Raw genomic sequence first — 22,096 nt, 5'->3', positions numbered from 1 at the left:
CTGGAGTTTTTTAAACCAATAAAAAGCGAACTCGTCAGACGGTAGACGCTGGGTTCCCAGATTGCATTTCGGCCAATGCTCTCCAGCTCTTTTACTCTCTACACGGACCCTTTACCTGCATTCAGCCAAAGCCTGCTTGAACGTGATTGGTCGATACTACTGGGGACTACAAACGGAACCAGAGCGCCAAAATCTTTTCCCGTTGTCTACAGACTCTACATGTGAATGTGAAAACGAAAACAAACTAGAAAACTTAAGGAATCCATTGATAATCATCACATCAAAATAAACATTGGGCAATCTCATGCTCGCTTCTCAGGAAGGTGGCTATAAATAACACTTATGCTCAATTTTGGCAAGGAGAAACTGGCATGTCTTTACAGACATGCCCACTTTATGATAATCACATGCAGTTTTGGGTCAAGTCATAGTCAAGTCAGCACACTGACACACTGACAGCTGTTTTCTATTTGGCTCGAGTTTGCCATGTTATGATTTGAGCATATTTGTTATGCTAAATGCAGTACCTGTGAGGGTTTCTGGACAATATTTGTCATTGTTTTGTGTTAATTGATTTCCAATAATAAATATAAACATACATTTAGATAAAGCAGCATATTTGCCCACTCCCATGTTGATAAGTCTCCCTTTAAGGTACATTTTGAACAGATAAAAAAAAACATGCGATTATTTTGTGATTAATCGTGATTCAATTCTTTCATCGATTGACAGCCCTAATTTTAAGATTAAATCTGTTCTCTTTAAATCACCAGCTGGTTGTCTATTTATTTCCCTGCGAGAGGAGCTGTTTCTTTCTCTGTACACACCACAGGCGCCTCTCCTGCTGTGTCATGCCAGCAGATTTATTTTTAACCAATTTTCTGAAAGGCAGACTGGAACCTACCATCCTATACACGGGGCCTGAGAGAAATGGGGTTGTTGGGGAGGGGCTTCCAGTTTGACGGACCAAAGGAAGCGACTGATGCGACGCATCACACTCAGGACACACCCTGCCCTACAATATACAGTGTAGTACAGTGCAGTGGACAAGAGGTGGTAGAGAGACGGTGAGAGTTTGCATAACAGGCAGCTCTGGCCTGTACAGAGGGAGGGATGGGAATGCTGAATCAGTGAAACTGCATGAAAGCCTGGGAGAGGGTAAACGGCAGGGGGAGAGGGAAGAGAAAGGGTAGATTGGGTAAGATGTACAGCACGATGCCTGGTCATTCATTTCATCTCTTATTTGTGAATGTGGAGCTGACAGTTCGCCCTGTTTTACCTCGAGTTGAGAGACTTTAAACTGACTCAGTGCTGCTTCAGAGTAAAGTACATTTACTAGGGTTTAAAGCCGCAACTGCCCCTTTACAGTTTCCAGCAAGCCAGAACAGCGAGGTAAGGTTTCACAAATCAATATCTCTGCTTTGTGTTGCAGTTGTTGTGTACAATGTACCCAGTGACATCAACACTGGAGTAACTGATACCTCCCACTGAGTGAAACAAGAGGGGAATCAAAAAGATGTAATTTGACATTGATGCATGCGGAATAAAAAGAGATGCAAATAGTTTATGAACAGAGAAAAATGCAAAGCAATCTGTGTACGAGCTGTTCAAAACGGGATGCAGAATATACAGGAATATAGGAGGACTGAAAAAAAATTTTTTTTTTTGTTGTCCTCAAATCTTTGCACTTTTTCCACTGTATCTCTGCCTGCTCTCACTCAGATGGAGACAGACAAGGCGGTGTGTTTGCCGAGGTTGCCCCGGGTCGCTGTGTGCGGCGGTACCCATGGCAACGAGCTGTCTGGGGTGTACTTGGTGAGAGAGCTGCTGAAGATGGAGAAGAAAGGGATGGAGAAGGAGGAGGAAGAGGAGGAGCCTCTGTCGGTGCTGAAGGTGCTGTCGAACCCGCGGGCCATGCAGCAGTGTCGCAGATACGCCGAAACCGACCTCAACCGCTGCTTCACCCACGCCACCCTCAGGTAAGGCGAGGAGAGGCGATGACGCTGGTGGTGTGCAACAGCTCTGATGATGATCAGATTGTTTCTGTCTCCCAGCGGTCCCATATCAGACGCTGCCCCCTACGAGATAATCAGATCCCGAGAACTGAACGCCACGCTGGGACCTAAAGGAAGTCCTGAGGCGGTAGATCTCGTCTGCGACCTCCACAACACCACCGCCAACATGGGCCTGTGCCTCATCGCGTACTCTGACCATGACTGGATCTGCCTGCACATATTCAGACACCTGCAGGCAAGCACAAACAGTTCCTATTCACTCAAGTAAAATCAATTCCCCCGGCATGTTTGAGAAACTTTCCAGATTCAGGGTAAACTTAAACCTGCAGAAGGCAGAATAATTTTGGCGTCATTGGGCAAAAATTCCATAATAACCTTTCAGCATATTGTGATTCAAGTGTTCTAAGAGAAAACTAGACTTCTGCACCTCCTCATGGCTCTGTTTTCAGGCTTTAAAAAATCTAGCCCGGGACGGCAGACTTTGGCCAATCACAGGTCATTTCAGAGAGAGAGAGCGTTCCTATTGGCTGTTCATTCAGCGGAGGCAGCTGTCAATCAATCACATACTCTGATGAAACGGTAAAACTAGGCAGCGCTGATCAAATATGAATCAATATTCTGTTCCTGTAATGCCTATTTCTCGCCTCAAATGTTTTCAGAAACATCTTGTAGTGTACTGTTTAGCTGTAAAATGAGAAAATTTGCTCCGGCTGGTGGACGGTGCTTGGTATTCCTCCACTAATCTCAACATGGCTGCCGGGTCACAAACTTTCTCATTTTACAGCTTAACAGTACACTACAAGATGTTTCTGAACACATTTGAGGAGAGAAATAGTCATTACAGTAACAGAATATTGATTCATATTTGATCAGCGCTGCCTAGTTTGACCGTTTGATCGGAGTTTGCGAGTGATTGACAGCTGCTCAGAGCAACAAGGCTCCAGCTCGGCTCTGATTGGCTGTTTTCCTCCAGTCTGTGAGATCTTGCAGATGCCATTAGGAGCACCGGAGGACACAGAGGCACATGATTTTTTTTTTAAGATTATGTGTCTCAAGCACTACTGTCAGGATATAGTGACCGTTTTATAAAAAATAACTTTTTATAATCATATCTGCTCCATTTCTACCCACTGCTACTGACACTGGTGATGCCAGAAATCTAAAGTTAAGAGTGACGTGTCATTTTCAGAGGCAGATGCCAGATATACCAATGAGGTACATCCATTTTGATGTCTCCAATAAAGAATCATATTCCCTTGATTCAGTGGGAAAACATGGCTTTGGTAAGTCTTTCAGTTTTACTGTAACACTAGTTTTTCAAAAGCATTTGAATGCTGGATAATCATATTTGTCATCTGAAATCCATTTTTCTACAGCCATGGAGATCGGCCCACAGCCCCACGGTGTGGTGAGGTCAAACATCTATACGGCAATGAAAGTTGGCGTGCAGCACGTGCTCGATTGGGTCCGTTTCTTCAACTCAGGTACAATTAATCTCAAATTACCAATTGAGTATTTTTGCTTACCTAAGTCTTGCAAACTCTGCGCATCTTTTAAGCCCCTTTTTTTTTTTAAACCCTTCTTTTATTTTCAGGTACTATTTTTGAAGGAGGATTTGCGGACGTATTCACCATGATTAAACACATCGACTACCCAAGAGACAGTGAGACTCGTAACATCACAGCAGCCATTCATCCTCAACTCCAGGTACAGTCTGAAACCTATTTGCGACTTCACGCTTCAGTGCAAGACTGAGTCTAATTGTTTAAAGTTTGAATAAACCAGGGAGTGGATAAAATAGCAAGACCAACAGTAAGAAAATAAACACATTGTACAGCTGCAGACATGAACAAAAAAGAATCAAAGCCTCTTGTGTTAAGAAAAATAATCAAGTGTGTGCGTGTTGGCATTTCCATTGTGGTTTATGAAAGTACATACAGGATTAGTGTCTACAACACAGGGTGGGGCGTCTTTTTTAAAAATGGCCTCATACCAAAGAGGCAATCATGCAACCGCATGACGTCAATATCATAGTTTTCATTCCAGTTCTAATGCACTTTAATTAACAGCTGTCAATTTTACATTTGTGAGTTGAGGCGTCCGGTGACAGGTACTCACCAGGATGACTCATTATATATTATTTCACAAGTCTATAATTAGAATTTTTTAATCATTTCCTTGTCAGGGTTATTGACAGAATCATGTCACTTGGTATTAAGTGTAATTGCTTCACTTCCAATTAAGTAATTCAGAGCCAAAGCTTCACAAGGGGTCGCAAGGCCTTTTTGGTTTTAAGGGGTGTAAGACAACTTTAAAAAGAAATATACAGTTTGCCTATATCCTTTCATTTATGTGAAAAAAACTACATTAAATTGTTATTTTGTTTGGATTATTATTTGAGATATAAACAGAATAAGGGCACGGTGAAGGCTTCTTCCTGCATTAGAGAAGTACACAGTTAAAACAACCAAAGAGCTGATAGAATCAAGTGTCAGTCAGAAGAAAACACTGAATTTCTCAAAAAAAGAAGTCTATTAAGTATGTATGAGTGTTAAAAATAAAAATAAATACATAATATAGACAGAGAATTGGATGAAAAGTTCCTAAAAATAACAGGAAAATACATCTCTGATGCAGGAAATAATCTGCTAAAAATTCGTCCAAATTGCTCGTTTTACACAAACCCACTATTTGGGGTTAATTGTACAGTTTATCAGCTGTTCTGTACTGTTATTGTTATGCATTGAATATAATGTTAAACATCCATAAAATATGTCACTTAGTCAGGGGTTTCTAACATTTCTAATAATACATTTAAAAAAAAATTTCGCTCAAGAAAATTCCTATTTTCCATATCCTTATCCTTTTGTGGAGACTACGGCCCCATAAAATAAAATGTTACCCTTTTTTCTGTTGTCCAAATGTCCAAATGATGGTGCAAAATATTATTGAAAGTGCAGGGCACTGATCACCAGGCCTATGTTACAAATGTCTAGCAAAGTGCATTGATGTAAAACTCTGTACAGAGCGGTGCGTCTGTGTTGTTTTGTTACATGGGGTTGAGAGTATGAATGGAATACGAATAATGAAAGCACGGCTGCCATGCGTTGCGAAACAGGTGAGTTCAGTTTAAAGCATAATGAGCATAAGCCCGACGATACTGTTTCATCATTGTCTGGGACTGGCACGAACAGCAGCCTTTCCGTAAATAGACAGCTTTGTGAACTTCACAATGTAGTTTCTGTTGAAACTTTAGCACATAGGGCTGATTGAGATGCGTAGTCATTTTTAGGGTGGTTCATGTGGTGTTTGGCGGAAATCCTGTGAGTCAGCGAGGTTTGAAGTGTCACTGCAGTATAATGATTTTTAATCAGGACACACAACCATGAAGGACTTTCAGGTCATTACTAACTAGCTGTCCTAGAACTATTGGAGAAGTGTTTTTCAAACTTGGTCTAAGGTATTGAATAGAAATGTTGATAACATTTGTTAGTCTGCTGGCACGCAGATTAATACGACTTAACTGGAAGCAAACAGCAGGCCCTACTCATGCAAATTGGATTGGAAGTGATGAAGCATTAAGATTTAGGGAAAATAAAGTTCTCATTAAAAAGACTTAAATGCATTAACGCAACTCACTAGAGTGAAGATACTGGCATCATATGAAACTAGAAAACCTAAGGAATACATCGGTACCAACCATGTCATACTAGCTTGTCGTGAATGACGCTCCAAACTTATGCTAAATTTTGATGAGGAAAAACTGTCATGGCCATTTTCAAAGGGGTCCCTTGACCTGTGACCTCAAGATATGTGAATGAAAATGGGTTCTATGGGTACCCACAAGTCTCCCCTTTACAGACATGCCCACTTTATCATAATCACATGCAGTTTGGGGCAAGTCATAGTCAAGTCAGCACACTGACACACTGACAGCTGTTTGCTGCCTGTTGGGCTGCAGTTTGCCATGTTATGATGTGAGCATATTGTTTATGCTAAATGCAGTACCTGTGAGGGTTTCTGGACAATATTTGTCAATGTTTTGTGTTAATTGATTTCCAATAATAAATATATACATACATTTTCATAAAGCAAGCATATTTGTCCACTCCCATGTTGATAAGAATATTAAATACTTGACAAATCTCCCTTTAAGGTACATTTTGAACAGATAAAAAAATGTGTGATTAATTTGCAACTACTCGCGATTAAATATTTTAATTGATTGACAACCCTAATATATATATATATATATATATATATATATATAAATATAAGGCAATACAATCCTCTGTGAACTGAAATTTGTATTATATGACAGATTGTTTATTCCAATTGTATAATTATAATTCTTATACTTTGTATGACCTCTCATGTGGAGAGTTATGTTATGTTTCAGTTGTTAAAAGCACAATAAAAACAGTGTTGAAAACAAACAAACACTGAAGCACTTTTTGTGCTCCGACAACTACAGTATACAGCTTGTTTGCTGCCCAGCTGCTCTAAAACCTCACGCGTAGAAGTGGAGATTTCCTTGCACATGTTTAATCTCACAGGTATTGCACATTAGCAATCAACCTAATTGGCTGCTGTCCTTCCCCACAGGACCGAGACTTCTGCCTGCTCCACCCCGAAGACCCCCTGTTCCAGACTTTCTCAGGTGAAACTCTGAGGTACAGAGGCAAAGAACCTCTTTATCCTTTCTTCATCAATGAAAGTGCTTATTACGAGAAGGGCATCGCTCTCTCCCTGGCAAGAAAAAGGCGCGTGATGATCCCTGCGATCCGGGTGCAGACAGAACAGGAGCAACAAGCTGACGTACAGGAATTTGCATCAGAGGAAGAGGAGTGAGGATGGGCTGTTGACATGCTGTTGACACACATGATGAGACTGACTGTGAAATAAATTTTACAAAAAGCTTTTATTGAAACAACAGCAGTTGCTTGGGACACGCACGTGTACGCTCGCTTGCACTCGCACATGGTATTTAAGTGGACAATTATTAACCGTCTCAGCTCACGACTGAAGAGTGAACAACACATTCACTGCAGAGTCACAAAAGCACAGCCATACATGGACATTTGCTGTTATATTTACGCTACAGTGGATTCAGGGGATAGAACAATTTCTTGAATTAAAAGGCTGAATATGCAAAATACAATCTGATTCATCACGAGACACACCACACCACACCACACACTTCATTTCGCAGACATTCTTTATTTTTAATTTTTTTTATTTTTATATTTCTGCAAACATATAGCATAGTTTTTAGGGTAATATATTTTTCTAAATTAATTTTATTTTTGTGACACTTCAAAAAAATAGAAATTCACTACCGACCACTACAGCAATATTCAGGATATGTTCAAAAATAATTTAAGTGCAAAGGAATACTGTAGCTTATCACAATATGGCCTTTAAATTACATTCATAATGCCTAACAGGGAAACGCTGTTGCCCTTAAATCCTGTTGAATTGAAATGTTGGTACCAAATTAATAAAAGAACATCTATAAATCAAATACATAATAACAAACAACTGAATTCACAAAACGAAACCAATTTACATGAACATGTAAGTACAACAAAACAAAACAAAATTGTGAAAAAACACTACCACTACTAAAAAAGTATTACTTTTTGATCTTATCTGCAAAAGCCTACAAAAATCAGTCAAAATGTAAAAAAAATGCTTGAAAATAGCAAAGAAAATAATTCATTGGGTAAACAAATTATAAACACAAACACCTTAATAATGGCCATGAATAAATAAATAAATGCAACTTAAATTAAAGGGGATGTCAATCTTTTTGTAATAACAGAAAAATATTTACAAATAGTCGTTAATCGCTCTAATAATAGTCATCGTCGCTGGCCATTGTCTCTCATTACAAAAGACTGATTGCACAACAGCAAACTTGCCAACAAAAAAAATCTTGTGTATGCATACAATGTTTTTGTCTTGCTCCACACCTACACCTGTCCTGCCAGGTGTTTTTTCTGGGGCAATGAAGGGGAAATGTCAACACACCCAACTGTGATTCAGGGTGTGATTAGAGGTGCAATTGACTTGATAATGGCAATCAGAAGTGAAACAAAAGCTGTGTCCCTATTCCATATCACAAACTTAATAAAGTATACATGATGTACTGCTGTATATAATTATCTCTGAAGTGTCCAATCAATCTGCGACCTTAAAACACTCCTGCCGGTTTAAGAGCTGCGTTTTAAAATATTTAATACTTAGCTTTCAGAGAAAAATCCCCAAGTGTCCGCTTAGGACAAAAACAGGTCAAAGTTGAACTTGTTTCAGTAATAAATTAATCGGTTGCCTTACTTTTCTCTTTCAGATAAATTTGGCTAATCTGAGGATTTGTTTAAAACTTCTCTGATCACGTTGACTGCTCGTGTGTCGTGTTATTTTGTAAACGATGGTGCTGCATTCCTAAATGTCAGCAATTAATTTGGTGAGTACTATAATTATCCTTTAATTACCTCCACCAAGGCCAAAAGCCTTGAATGAGGTTATGTTTTCACCGGCGTTGGTTTGTTTGTCTGTCTGTTAGCAGGATTACTCCAAAAGTTTGTGATGGATTTGAATTACATTTTTTTGTAGGGGTGGGTTGTGACACAATGAACAATCCATTAGATTTTAGCCGTCCGCGGTGAGAAAGAGAAAGTGGTAGATGACGGGATGGGAAACAACGTAATGTAATGTTACACAGACATAACAAGGCTGCTGAATGAGAGATGCATCCGCCGATACGTCACACTGAAACACACCATAAGCCGACCACCTCTAGGTACCGCCAGCTGTGAGCTGTGATCTGTTTTTAAAGTCAGGCGGAGGCTTGTGCTCTCCCGAGTGCCATTCTAGTTTTACGTTTTTTCACTTTTCCAAAGTGAACGCACTGCATATTCAGAACCTGGAGTTAATCAGCGTATTCTCATACAACGGTTCGTATGACATCTTACGAAAAGTTAATTTTTTCTGTGTTTTACTACGAATTTCCAACGTCAATTTCCACTCTAGTCTTTTCAAAATAAACTTCCATCTTCACAGGAAACAACTTCGTTAGGTTTAGGCAGCAAAACTACTTAGTTAGGTTTAGGATAAGATCGACTTGGTTAGGTTGAGGCAATAAAAACTGCTTAGTCAGGTTTAGGAAAAGATCGACTTGGTTAGGTTTAGGCAACAATACCACTTAGTTAACGTTTAGGAAAAGATTGACTTAATTAAGTTACACCACACTGCAAGTAGTTACGCCGCACCGGAAGTGGTGTAACTTAAGTACGGCAGTTCCGTGACAAAAACTACTTAGTTAAGTTTCAGAAGAGATCGTGGTTTGGGTTAAAGTAACACCAGAAGTGGCGTTACTCAAGTACGGAAGTTACGTGACAAAAATCAATGTTGACTTCTGGTTTCCCACGGGACACAAACTCCGGTCTCCTGGGCAAAAGTCCAGGTTTGCCGCTCTTTATACTTTCTTGTTCACAATTTCGTGGATTACATACAAATTGATTTTGTGGGATATAAACAAATTACAGTGCATTTACTTTTCGTAGGTATAGCTATGAATGGTGTACGAGAACAGCCTGAATAAATGAATGTGTAATATGAAACTGGGACACAGCTAATGCTTTTCAGCTTGGTGTTAAGATATGTTGTACTATACACATCTTTCTGGTTGACCTTTTTCAAATCAATTCCGTAACCCCGTAGAGAGATAAAAATCAAATCTTTTAATGCAGCAGATAGGGTCATTACTATAGAGTACGTGCACTTTAATCCATCACAGCTTAACCCACATCCCATTCCTCTGAGATCATTATAAAATGCATCTTGGTGACAAGAGTGGGGGTATGAATTTAAACAGGGCAGAGATCCGGAGCTGGATCTCAGTCTATGCCACCCGGTAGGCGGTCATGCGGTAGTAGTTCTGACTGTGGCTGCGTGCCGCCCACACCAGCAGCGCAGCGGCCATCATGTGGAGCGGCGAGGAAATGAGCGCCAAGTAGAGTGACCAGCCCAGCGAGCCATCCACCTTATCAGGCAGCATCGACACCCTGTGGAGCAGGTCCATCCCAGCCAGGTAGCAGCACACCGTGGCTAAGGTGCAGAGGCCTGCGTAGGGCACAAAATCAGGTTGGGTTTTTTTATGGGTTTTTGTTGCAATAAAACCAAAACAGTGAGCTTAAAGACACTAAAACGCTCTGTAAAGCTAATTATCAAAGCATCTGCCACAGGTGCAACATGATTATAGGATTCTTATGTAATTTGACATTATGTATTCCTTGTTTAGCCACTCTAGCTGCATGGCTCGAGGGATGGCGACGTCGGTTGAGGAAATACCAAGCACCGCCCACCAGCCGGGGCATATATATATATATATATATATATATATATATATATATATATATATATATATATAGGCATTACAGTAACAGAATATTGATTCATAGTTGATCAGCGCTGCCTAGTTTGACCGTTTGATCGGAGTTCGCAAGTGATTGACAGCTGCCTCCGTTGAAAAGCCAACAAGAACGCTCTTTCTCTGTAATGACCTGTGATTTTTTAAAGCCTGAAAACAGAGCCATGAGGAGGTGCAGAAGTCTAGTTTTCTCTCAGAACATTTGAATTACAATATGCTGAAAGGTTACTATGGAGTTTTTTGTCCAATGATGCCAAAAACATTCAAGTTGGGAACATGCTTGTTTTTTTGTAGCCAATATTACTTTTAGAGATTTTATCCTGGAGCCCCTGTGACTTGGACTTAAAGTTCACGCCCAAATTACAGTATCAATTCTCAGTTTTCAGAGGAAGGTGAGGGCAAACTGACACCCCGAGCTTAATCAACCACTTGGGTGACTTGTGCGGTAAAACCTGCCAGTTACTAGTATGGGGTTTGGTGCAGCCGAACAGGTCTTACCAGCCAGCAGGTGAAGTACTCCTATGCCGAGGGTGGGGGTGAGGCTTCGGCAGAGGCATGCACAGAACCCAGTCAGGCCTGCCAACACCACCAGACCCAAGGATGCCAGTGGCAGCACAAACTGGCACCTCCACAAATCTATATACACACACACACACAGAAAGTTACAGGGGCAACGTATTATTCAACATTGCATTTTGGTCATAATGAATGCACTATGCAGAGAAGAGGCTGAAACACTTAGCAAGCGTGCTGTGACTGAACTTACAGGTGCGCAGCATGTCCTCTCCACTGTTGTGGTTGCCTGGTTCTTTATACTTGGGAGTGAACTGCTGAGGTAGAGTGAAGCTTCGACACTCCAGCATCATCTTGGCATCTGAAAGAGGTTTATTTACAGTACGCATAGAGCCAGTGTCTGAGCATGTATTAGCCGATTTACAACAAGTCACATATACATGAATACATCTTTTTTTTTTCTTCTTTTTTTTAATTCTTGTGTATATTTTCTACCTTCTGTGGACATACTGCAGCAGATAAATAAAGCCAACTTGCAGAGACCTAGTATGTTTGGATAAATTTTTCAAAATCTGAATTGATTTTCTATACTGAAAATGAATTATGTAATAAATGTTTTGTGTGGACAAGAAGAAACTCCCCTGTATTAGCTATTTTTTAAGGGAACAAGATGAATAATGACCAATTACTATATACATTTTTTTTTTTACCAGTATCTGATGATAACAGATCATTTCCATGTTTTTCTTTTGCTGATATCAACATTTATTTTTATTTCACTGCAATAGCACCATGCATAGAGGGAACATAGTAAGTTTTTGTTATCTAAAATGCTTCCACTGCAGCCAAAACACTTTTCTTTTATCAGCTAATTCCCATTATTGCTCCAGTAAATCAAAATTAATTACTAATCAAATGTGAAGTTTAGAAAGGAAAGGGTTTTTAATGGATGATACGGGTTGATTCGAGAACACGCAGATTTTTATGCAATTTATGCTGACATTTAATACACAGCACGAGAAATCTATTATTGAATAAAATGATTGTCAGACTCGATGATAATGAAAGTTGGTTGCAGCCATACAGTACTCCTATAATTGAATATTACTACCTTGCCCAAGGGAATAGAAAACACAGCCCAACGAGCACAATATAAGCGAACACAATAAGGTCTTAGAACTAGATGTTGACACAGGGTTTGTATTCGAAACCGCCTACTACATACTACTGACGAACGCAGTATGCAGTATACAGTACATACTGCGTTCCTGAGTAGTATGCGGTATGCAAAGGTTAAAGTAATGCATTTTGCAGTATGCTAGACAAGGCTTTAGCCTTTAAATCAGCTCTTAAAGCACTGGATAAAAAAAACAAAAAACCTTGTACCACTATTGCAATATTTCCCTTCTAAGCTCCGAAAACATCGGAGCAAATGTTGGATTTGCCATCTAATATTGTAAAAAGGTAAACATTCAAAATCGACACAGTTGAATTCTCACCTCAAAAAGTGAATTTAGTGATGAAATAGCTATGAAAAATGTAAAAAAAAAAGAGCTGTTTTTGGCTGTTGTTGTTATAACCGTAGCCTGTACTGTTCCAGCGCTTTGCATTGTGGGATACAGTAGGCGAGGTAGACTGGTCCGATGCATATTGGAGATCTTTTCTAAATCAGTACGACATTTGGGTACTTTTGGCATAGATTTAGCTTTTGTTTGCATACTGCATACTACATGCTACATTTTGGTCAAATCAGTACGTACTACTAGTATAGTATGCGGTCTCTCTTCTGGACCAGAGTTGATATTGTACTTAAAGGTCCCATATTATGCTCATTTTCAGGTTCATACTTGTATTTTGTGTTTCTACTAGAACATGTTTACAAGCTGTAATGTTAAAAAAAACTTTATTTTCCTCATTCTGTCTGTCTGAATATACCTGTATTCACCCTCTCTGCCTGAAACGCTCCGTTTTAGTGCATTTCGACGGAATTGCTCGCATATGAGACTCCAACACAAACTACACGGAAGCACCAAAACCTCAAAGCTATATCTAGTGAAGCCCGTCTTGCAAAACAATGTTGGCGGTGGTCGTAGTACGTGGGGGAGACCGTAGCTCTGGTCTCCAGGGCCGGAGTCTCTGCTCCTCTGCCTGCCTGCCTTCACTCAGCTCGCTCCACCTCACGTTCATGAGCGCACACTGCACACTGCAGAAGACCTCGTAGCTCTGAGAATATCTAGTAAATGTACAGTGGACGTTTGGGCAGAAATAACTGCTGCAGCTCCTCCAGACTAACAGGTTTTCCGTGTCTTGTGAAGTAACGGGGCTCCGCAGCGAGAAACGTTATCATCTCCGACCGGGTGGCGGTGTCTCCCCTGTTCCCTCCGGCCGCGGTCGGAAGGCTGAAGCAGGAAAAGCCAGCACTAGGATCAGCAGTGATTCATGGAGAGACCTTCGTCTGGTCAGCTAACATTACTGCCAAGCAGGTGAAATATAGAGTGATATCTTGGTTTTAGCTGACGTGTGTCGCCTCACTGTTTTGAGTGATGCTCGTTCATGTCTATGTAGAGCGAGCACAAGCGCGAGTCCGACGCTGACTTTCGTTGACTTAACGGCCACAGGTGTCGCTGTTAACAAGCATTTCTGATTCTTACAAACAGTCCCTTTAAAGGGACTATTTGTAACTTTCAGAAATGCTTGCACCGGGGCTGAGGCAGAGGGGCTCCGCAGCGAGTAACGCTTGAGTGAAAGCCGGAGGGAACAGGGCAGATACCGGAGTTTTGGCTGGAGATGATAACGTTTCTCGCTGCGGAGCCCCGTCCCTTCACAAGACACGGAAAACCTCTGTTGATCTGGAGGAGCTGCAGCATTTATTTCTGCACAAACGTCCACTGTACATTCACTAGATATTCTCAGAGCTAAACTAACTCTTCTGCAGTGTGGAGTCAGCGCGCATGTACGTGTAGAGGTGGAGCGAGACAGCAAGAACGCGCGCGGTGCGTGAGTGAAGGCAAGCAGACAGATTAGCAGAGACTCCGGCCACACGCCAGCGCACATATGCGAGCGCGCATGGGACACCGACCCGGTAGATTTATACGTGTAAGAAGTTACAAACAGTCCCTTTAACGGCCACATGTGTCGCTGTTAACAAGCATTTCTGAATCTTACAAACAGTCCCTTTAAGTGCCTGCTTTATAATAATAAAAAAACATGAAAATCTCAATTTTTTTTATAATATGGGACCTTTAAAAAAAAAAAAAAAAAAAAAATATGGAGTAATATTGAGCATGCTTTGCCAGGTTGATAAGATCTGACATGATCTGGGTGGCACTAAACTAGTTCACCGAAGAAAAAAAAACATCAACAGTGATCCAGCTCCTATACCTTTTTGGGGTAATGAGTCACACCTGGTGGCATCTACCTGATGATTTGATTGATTGATTGATCTACCTGAGAAACAAGGTGAGGCTCGAGAGCAGCTCCGACTGAGACTACAAGGTCATGACTCATCCGTGTACAGAAGTAAGTGACACACACACACACACACTGGGCAGGTTAGGTCGGTATAAACAAACACATACCTGGCTCTTTGTACCAGTGCGCGTTGGCAGGCACGAGCACGCACCTCCACCAGAGGCCCACGGTGCCGTTGAGGCGGAACAACGTGTCGCTGTATGTCTTCTCATCAAACTCTCCGTCCTTGAACTCCTCGTACAGGAGGCGCAGCTCGGACACGTTGGCCTCTCCTCGCACCGCGGGGCTGCTGTACTGGTACCAGTGCTGCGTGCCGACGGCCACCGACAGGTACACGGTGGCCAGGATGCTCAGCACGCAGGAGATCACCAGAGCTGTGGCGTAGCGGTTGTCTACCATTGTTTTCCACTGAGAGAGAACCAGAGAGACGCGTCCAAAAAGGGAGATGATGCACAGTGGAGTCGTGGTGCGTCAATTTGCACAAAATGCACTGTTGCAATAGCACAACGTGTCTTTTATTTACTCATCCTCCAGTGCTGTCCAAGCGTCAGCCATCTGTTCCCTTGTCCCACTTCCACAGATGGTGCTCTCTCTGCACGACTGATATCACGCAGCTAGTCCGCAATAACACCCTCTATAGTCCTCATCAAACACCCTCTATAGTCCTCATCAAACAGCCCCTCTAGTCCTCATCAGAGACAGTAGAACAGGCCTGGTGTTCTTAAAATGTCTCCAGGCGCACACCAGCCTGAGATTATTGCATGGATCTATTTGGGTGCACTACAGGATGAGAGAGAGAGAGAGATGTAAACACACTAATCCATGCGTTTTCCGTTTCCGGTTCAGCTGATCAGCAGATAAAAAAAAAAGGCTATAACGTTTTTCTCAGTCCTATTTTACTTTATTTGATTTTATTCTTTTTTTTTTAATCTTGCCTTAATTAGATTTTTGCACCCTGACTGACTGACAGCCACCACCCCTCTCAAGACACACCCAGTACACAGTCACATGATATTGATCTTGCCCAGTTATGTTGGCTTTTTTTTTTTTTTTAAGTTTTCTTTATTTGTTTATTTATTTTTATATATATATATATATTTTTTTTTTCTCCATTTTTTTTCTCCATATTTCATTTTCATTTATTTTGTTATGAGGAAAAGGAAGAAAAAAAGGAATATATATATATATATATATATATATTCCTTTATTTATATATATATGTATATATATATACATATATATATATATATTTCCACTTATTTATTTATTTATTTATTTATATATATATATATATATATATATATATATATAAATAATTAAAATGAAATATGGATAAAAAAAAATGGAGAGAAAAATAAATAAATAAATAAATACAACTTTAAAAAAAGCCAACATATTTTCATAAAACATTCACTATATCCTGACAGTAGTGCATGAGACAGGTAACCTGGAAAAAGTCTTGGTGGCCTCAGGTGTCCTCCTGTGTCCTCCTGTGTCCTCCGGTGCTCTTAATGACATCTGCAAGATCTCACAGACCGGAGGAAAACAACCAATCAGAGCCGAGCTGGAGCCTGCCGTCTCTGAGCAGCTGTCAATCACTCACAGACTCCGATCAAACTAGGCAGCGCTGATCAAATATGAATCAATATTCTATTACTGTAATGCCTATTTCTCACCTCAAATGTTTTCAGAAACATCTTGTATTGTACTGTTTAGCTGTAAAATGAGAAAGTTTGTGACCCGGCAGCCATGTTGAGATCAGTTGAGGAAATACCAAGCACCGCCCACCAGCTGGTGCACACCATCCCATTTTACAGCTAAACAGTACGCTACAAGATGTTTCTGAAAACATTTGAGGCGACAAATGGGCATTACAGTAACAGAATATTGATTAATATTTGATCAGCGCTGCCTAGTTTGACCGTTTGATCGGAGTTTGCAAGTGATTGACAGCTGCCTCCGTTGAATGGACAGCCAATAGGAATGCTCTCTCTCTGAAATGACATGTGATTGGCTAAAGTCTCCCGTCACGGGCTAGATTTTTTTAAACCCTCAAAACAGAGCCATGAGGAGGTGCAGAAGTCTAGCTATCTCTCAGAACACTCGAATTACAATATGCTGAAAGGTTATTATGGAGTTTTTGCCCAATGATGCCAAAAACATTCTGCCTACTGCAGGTTTAAAAGTGCTAAATTCGACATTCAGCGCATTAATATAGCAGCAAACAACTATTTGCGATGTAAAGATATATAGAGTATGCCTAATGTCTACCTGAGCAGTCTGTGTATTGTAATCCGAGTTTCTACTCACTTTATTTACATAGCCGGCCAGCGCCGCTTCACACGCTTTTAGTGCACGTTCGTGTGCTCGTGCATGTGAGCGTACCCCACTGGATAGCTCACACGCTACTTTGCACTGCTCTCATGAGGCGGTTATGATAATGTTGCTCGACCCCATGGTCCCGACCGACAACGTTGTCGCGGAAGCGGAGCACCCACCCTCCGGTTCCCCCTCAGGTGAACACTTGTCTCTGTCAGCACTTTAGCTGTTTTTTGCACTGTTAGCACCGTTATCTGCGAACCGCAGGCTCGCCTTCGCCATGTTGAGAGCCGTAGAGGGGCAATAATGTTGTCAACCTCAGTTACTCTAATGGTGCCTTCAAATGGAACTCGTGAGCTCGTGTTTACAACACGGGAGGTCGTGTAAACGATATGCTTGGCGTTCAAGTGGTTAAGTCGTCATATTCGCCAACCTTGAGACCTTAAAAATAGGGAGGATTTCAAAACCAAAGCGGGACTGGTGGCTTTTAAAGAATGAAAATAACAAAATATTAAGTACACTGAAACAGCATTTTTATGTTAAATAGGCCCACTTTTAATTCACAGGAATATATATATATATTTTAAATGGTTGCGAGCAGTTCTATTCCACTGGGAACCGACATTTGGTGTAGCTACATTGTCGGTCGGATTGAAACAGTAGGGCTTATACACGCATTACAGTGCCAGAAACAGGTTGAGACAGTGAAAAGGGAAAAAAAAGTGTGAAAATCGTGAGAAAAACAGGATAAGTGTGACCCCGGGAGGAAATCGGGAGATGGCGATGAAAAATGGGAGTCTTCCGGGAAAATCGTGACAAAAAAAGTAGTAAAAAATGCCCATCACAAACTCCCAGAGCTCATGGTGACTTCTTCAGATGTTTCTTTATCCCAAGAACAGTTCACAAAGTAACCAAATAGCCTTTACTATCTTATGAGACAAAGTAAAGAAAAATTTCTTAAAATTTGCGGCTGAAACCAGGACATTACGTGCACATTATGTTTAATTTTTTATTCCGTTTATTGCTGCTTGCTTTGTATTCATTGGTATTATGTACATGTTCAGCACTTTGGTCAACTGCGGTTGTTTTTTAAACATGCTATATAAATAAAGTTTGACTCGACTAAAGTTTGAAAAGAAACGTCACATTCTTCATCTCACAAATAAAAAGTTGAATTTGTATGCAATAACACCCCCTTGTTCAATTCAATACACTAAAGGAGCAGGGTGGTAGCCAGGATTTTAGAAGTCCAAGGTTGTGGTGGGGACATAGTCAATCCTTTAATTGTTTATTCTGTTGGCCTAAGTCGAATAAAATATATTGAATCTAAAAATACTGGGATCAGCCGATTAAAATGATGATGATTTTTGACTGCAGAATTTCCCCAAATTGCTAAAACTCCTCATCTTTTGTTTTGTAGGAAGATTAGAGATGCCTTCTGTTATAAAGACAACAATTTGTGTCTTGCTAACTTATATACTAGTATTTGTGTCCCAAATTCACAATTTAATTCTTTTGGTCATGTTGTGAAAGTAATCTGCACCGTTATATCTTCTTTATTGACCACTGCATCAGTTTCTGCTCCTATAAAGTCTATTTAGGCTTGCCTTTAAGATAACAGGAGGGGTTTCTTTGTCAACTTAAAAAGGAAGAGCAAATAATGAGTAAATGGCAAGTTTCTAAGAAGGTTTATGGTAAACATTATTCTTACTTTATTATCCTTAAGTCTATTAAAATGCTTCTTTTTTTGTGAGAGCCATTACAAAAAATTAGTTGACAGTGGCAGATGATGGTTTTGATGCTGGTGGATACTTTGAGTTTGAGGTGATTTAAGAAGAATGTATCTCTCAGGCTGTCTGGCATGTTTGAATAGATAAAAGAATCTAATAGGAAAAGTAAACACACCACTCCCAGTTCTCTCTTTCTGAACATACCTGATTCACTAACACAACAAAGGCTGAGACCGGCTGACTGGAAGACGCTATTGTGATATTTAATGATAGGACGGCACAGTAGATTTTGATTAACAGTGGTGCTTTAATTAAACATTAACATGAATTCACCTTAAATATGCCCTGATACACTTTGTATTTACCACAAAAAATTGCAAAACATAACATGAGAGACAATTTAAATTCTTCAAAGATTGTGTATTCTGATCATTGTAAAGTTTCTGATAGAAATTGTACAAACTACAAGAAATCTCACAGAATACAGCTATGCATGATTACATACTTACACTTTGTATAAATCAAAAAATTAACAGCTCTGACATATATACCATGTATATCATGATGATAAAAATCTATGCATTGGTACACAGTTGGGGTGTGCAGCCCACTATGAGCTACATGTGTTCCTTCATTAAGACACTTGTTCCCTTTACAATATGCTCTGGGATATTGCTATGCCATATTATGCCATGCTGTGGTATCAAGTGAAACCTAAACATGAATTTTACATGCATATGGAGACTAAAAAATATTGAGATCATTTTAATTTCAAAGTAAAACATAGACACAACCCAGCATTTTGATTAATCCTTCCTTGTGCAATTTACAAAGATCTACTTTTATTTTGAAGAAGACTAACTTCCCAAAAAGTCCATCTCGCATTTACTAGGTGATTTTACGGTTTTACTCTTCAGTGTGGCTGGTTTTACTTGTTACTTATACTTGATTACTTGTTTGGCGTGACTAAACAAGACAGGATTAGTAACTGTCACTAAGTTAAATGTTGCTAGAACACATTATTTTCTGACATCCCAGGGCTTAATGTTATATTGTTTGTTTATTATTCTAGTGATGATTCAATGGACCAGTTGGCTGTGTCATTCGGTCTGGCCCAGGATCCTGGACATTCCCTCACAGAAATGTGTTCAGTTTGACAGACATACCTAATCCACTGTAATTAATGTGTCCATTCAATGCAAAGTTATATTTAATAGTAAGATGTGAAACGAAGATGTACAAGACATTTACTATAAGAATCTTGTATTTTTACTGACAACAAAATCATTTTATTACCAGTGATCGCAGTCTCAATGGCAATTCAAATGGTAATCAGCACTGATGCTATTGCTGGCTTGACAGTAGCAATGACAACAGTACCAGGCAGGATGCGGTGACGAGGCTGATCTTGTGGCTTACTCCACTTGAAGCTGTAAATGAGGAGAAAAAGGAAACAAAACATTAGTTCAACAAGCAGTTGTGTAACCTTTGAAAGTTTTGATCAAGTAGCACTCAGTATTGCTTACATATGCCATTCACGCTGATGGAGCTGATATCAATGTCAAAGCCGGTGACGTTTGAAGCTGCCTGGATCAAAGTGTTCGCAATCTGAGTGTTATTAGGAACAGATGTGCTTACAAAGCTAAGTAAAGCGTTGGTGATGATTGATCCATTACTGCAGAAGGAGAAAGAAAAATTATTGTTTCAAATATCAGATTCAGGCCACTATTCTTAAGTTGTAGGATAACACAGTGAATCTCAACAAATTACCTGAATGACACCACGTTCAATGCGCGGAAGGACGAGAAGGCCATGCTGAGAGGAGGTTCAAGCTAGAGAAACAGGAAAAAAAATGTTTTTAAAAAACTTTTTACTTTTACTTTTGCCTTGGAACACTGAACTGTGCGTATACGAGTACAGTGAGCTGAAGGTGTAGTTATATTTGTCTTGATATATTCACCTTGATATCTCTGTCATTAATTCCTATTGGAAATTTGAATAAGTGACCTTTTATATGTACAGTAGTATGTAGACTGTCTAGTAAGTGTTAAATTCTTTGAGTGGGTGCTTGAGCTCTCCCATGAAATAATTCAGTAGGTGTACCATCAGATTTTATTCTAAGGGTGAAATTTACCTGTCTCTTTATCATTGAAGCTCGATTTATAAAAGCTGTAGATGATGGATTCAGCAAGTCATTTGTAAATGTGTCTTGAACAGATCTGAAAGTCACAGGCACAGCTGTTGTAGGTGCTGCAGTTGTAGTTGAAGCAGTCGTAGTTACGGTTGTTGTAGGTGCTGCAGTTGTAGTTGAAGCAGTCGTAGTTACGGTTGTTGGAGGTGCTGTAGTTGTAGGTGGAGCTGTTGTAAAAACATAAATTTAAAGAATATGTAAATACGCAATGGTGCCCAAACCAAAAGGATTTCTTGTTTGATGTCAAACTGACATTGGTGCCAGTTTCACACACCTATAAGAGCCATCATAAAAGGCTAAGAAAAACTGGGCTTTGCAGCCCTTTTAGCATATTATCTACTTCTGAATTGGCTAATATAATTATTTTTCTTTTACAATTAATAACAAATTCTTTACATAACAAGATTTCTGATTTAATACAAGTTAGCTTAGAAAATAGCTCATCCTGCTCCACACAGCACTGTTTAATGGATGGATTGAACTGCACAACACTGAAAACTGTTAAAGCTGTCTTTATGAATCTTGTCTTTATTTCTTGTATAGCAACATAAATTTGTTGCTGACTTATTTAAAAACACAGCATGAGCAGCATGAAACGTTATTTCAAATGTTTTAGATGCTGATTAGAGTGTAATATTGTGTTGTGTTTACTTACGGCTTACTGTGACTGAGTTGGGATCTATGGTCACGTTGAAGATACTGTTGGTAGTATTCAAAGCGTCCACTAAGGTTTGAGTAATGTTAGTAGCCGATGGGATTGCTGCACTCGGATTGAACTCAATCGCCATTTCTGCTGCAGTTCCAGTTGCTCTTGTTGATATAGTTGAGTCACTGTATCATAAAAACAAATGTTAAATGATGACATGAAATTATTCTGCTGCATGGAGTCGTGTGGTTTACACATGACACTATCAACAAACACAAACACTCAAGAAAATGTTTTTACCTGAAACGAGTCACTCTGCATCTGTTAAAACCTTGAAAAGGTCTATATAACCGATTACACTGCAAAAAGAAAGCAACATTGAAAGACCTTGAAAAGCTGTCAACGACAATTTTCTTTAAATTAAATTACACAGAAATGCAATGATATTTGAAAAAAAATGCTGAAATTAATTTTCATCTTAACAGATTTGTCTTTTAACAGAATCATTCTGTCCAACACCTTCATTCACAACACTGACACAGTCAATGACGAAGGTATAATTTGAAAATGCACTCACCGGACCCTCAATTCGTCCTGCAAGTATTCTGGATTCACTGCTGCTGATGTTAGCAAGGGCAGGTGTAAAAGTTTCGCTCAAGCGCAATGTGACATCAAAAGTTTGAGGTGGAGCTGTTGTTGGTGGTGATGTTGTTGTGGGCGTGCTTGCTGTTGTTGTGGTTGATGTTGTTGTTGATGTTGTTGTTGTTGTTGTTGACA

General features: G+C 39.9%; 4 protein-coding genes across 5 annotated transcripts in view; 1 reads left to right on the top strand and 3 right to left on the bottom strand.

The window, feature by feature from the left end:
- Window positions 1-89: 89 nt before the first annotated feature.
- Window positions 90-7,524, top strand: LOC141760594 (N-acyl-aromatic-L-amino acid amidohydrolase (carboxylate-forming) B-like). 2 transcript variants are annotated; one of them, XM_074623513.1, is made up of 7 exons: window positions 90-1,392; window positions 1,723-1,979; window positions 2,055-2,250; window positions 3,205-3,298; window positions 3,392-3,499; window positions 3,610-3,722; window positions 6,621-7,524. In XM_074623513.1, exons 2-7 carry the CDS (start codon window positions 1,723-1,725, stop codon window positions 6,864-6,866), a joined length of 1,014 nt encoding a protein of 337 aa, XP_074479614.1. In that variant the 5' UTR covers window positions 90-1,392; the 3' UTR covers window positions 6,867-7,524. The 2 variants fall into 2 exon arrangements, with proteins under 2 accessions (XP_074479614.1, XP_074479613.1); XM_074623512.1 differs by having other exon boundaries at window positions 90-1,979.
- Window positions 6,918-15,288, bottom strand: LOC141760595 (claudin domain-containing protein 1-like). Its single transcript, XM_074623514.1, has 4 exons — window positions 14,541-15,288; window positions 11,216-11,323; window positions 10,948-11,085; window positions 6,918-10,142 (listed from the first exon to the last, which is right to left on the bottom strand). The coding sequence occupies exons 1-4, from the start codon at window positions 14,830-14,832 to the stop codon at window positions 9,922-9,924; spliced, it is 759 nt and encodes a 252-aa protein (XP_074479615.1). The 5' UTR covers window positions 14,833-15,288; the 3' UTR covers window positions 6,918-9,921.
- A 3,481-nt stretch (window positions 15,289-18,769) lies between these two features.
- The window catches only part of LOC141761194 (uncharacterized), a 5,758-nt gene continuing 2,431 nt past the window's right edge, over window positions 18,770-22,096 (bottom strand). The window contains exons 2-7 of the mRNA XM_074624526.1: window positions 21,620-22,096; window positions 21,329-21,504; window positions 20,617-20,840; window positions 20,253-20,314; window positions 20,009-20,157; window positions 18,770-19,912 (exon numbers count right to left, since the gene is read on the bottom strand). The exon at window positions 21,620-22,096 is cut by the window's right edge and continues 765 nt beyond it. Coding sequence (XP_074480627.1) covers window positions 21,991-22,096 — 106 coding nt within the window. The 3' untranslated portion in view covers window positions 18,770-19,912; window positions 20,009-20,157; window positions 20,253-20,314; ... (1 more) ...; window positions 21,329-21,504; window positions 21,620-21,990. The remainder of the gene's footprint in view (window positions 19,913-20,008; window positions 20,158-20,252; window positions 20,315-20,616; window positions 20,841-21,328; window positions 21,505-21,619) is intronic.
- The window catches only part of LOC141761192 (uncharacterized), a 34,972-nt gene continuing 32,702 nt past the window's right edge, over window positions 19,827-22,096 (bottom strand). Inside the window, exons 6-9 of the mRNA XM_074624523.1 lie at window positions 20,717-20,840; window positions 20,253-20,314; window positions 20,009-20,157; window positions 19,827-19,912 (exon numbers count right to left, since the gene is read on the bottom strand). Of these exons, the coding sequence (XP_074480624.1) occupies window positions 19,827-19,912; window positions 20,009-20,157; window positions 20,253-20,314; window positions 20,717-20,840 (421 nt within the window). The remainder of the gene's footprint in view (window positions 19,913-20,008; window positions 20,158-20,252; window positions 20,315-20,716; window positions 20,841-22,096) is intronic.

Source organism: Sebastes fasciatus, chromosome 22 (genome assembly GCF_043250625.1).
Source record: "Sebastes fasciatus isolate fSebFas1 chromosome 22, fSebFas1.pri, whole genome shotgun sequence".
Taxonomy (NCBI): domain Eukaryota; kingdom Metazoa; phylum Chordata; class Actinopteri; order Perciformes; family Sebastidae; genus Sebastes; species Sebastes fasciatus.
Note: the sequence above shows the minus strand (reverse complement) of the source record. Positions and strands in the feature narration are given on the sequence as shown.

Bases quoted from the DNA above. Each gene is read 5' to 3' on its own strand.
- LOC141760594 (XM_074623512.1), top strand. From the start codon at position 1,567: ATGAACAGAGAAAAATGCAAAGCAATCTGTGTACGAGCTGTTCAAAAC. The intron at 3,500-3,609 runs GTACAATTAATC...TTTTATTTTCAG, and splicing joins GGTCCGTTTCTTCAACTCAG to GTACTATTTTTGAAGGAGGA. The intron at 3,723-6,620 runs GTACAGTCTGAA...CCTTCCCCACAG, and splicing joins CCATTCATCCTCAACTCCAG to GACCGAGACTTCTGCCTGCT.
- LOC141760595 (XM_074623514.1), bottom strand. From the start codon at position 14,832: ATGGTAGACAACCGCTACGCCACAGCTCTGGTGATCTCCTGCGTGCTG. The intron at 11,324-14,540 runs GTATGTGTTTGT...AACCTCTTTCAG, and splicing joins GCACTGGTACAAAGAGCCAG to ATGCCAAGATGATGCTGGAG. The intron at 11,086-11,215 runs GTAAGTTCAGTC...GTGTGTATATAG, and splicing joins AGAGGACATGCTGCGCACCT to ATTTGTGGAGGTGCCAGTTT.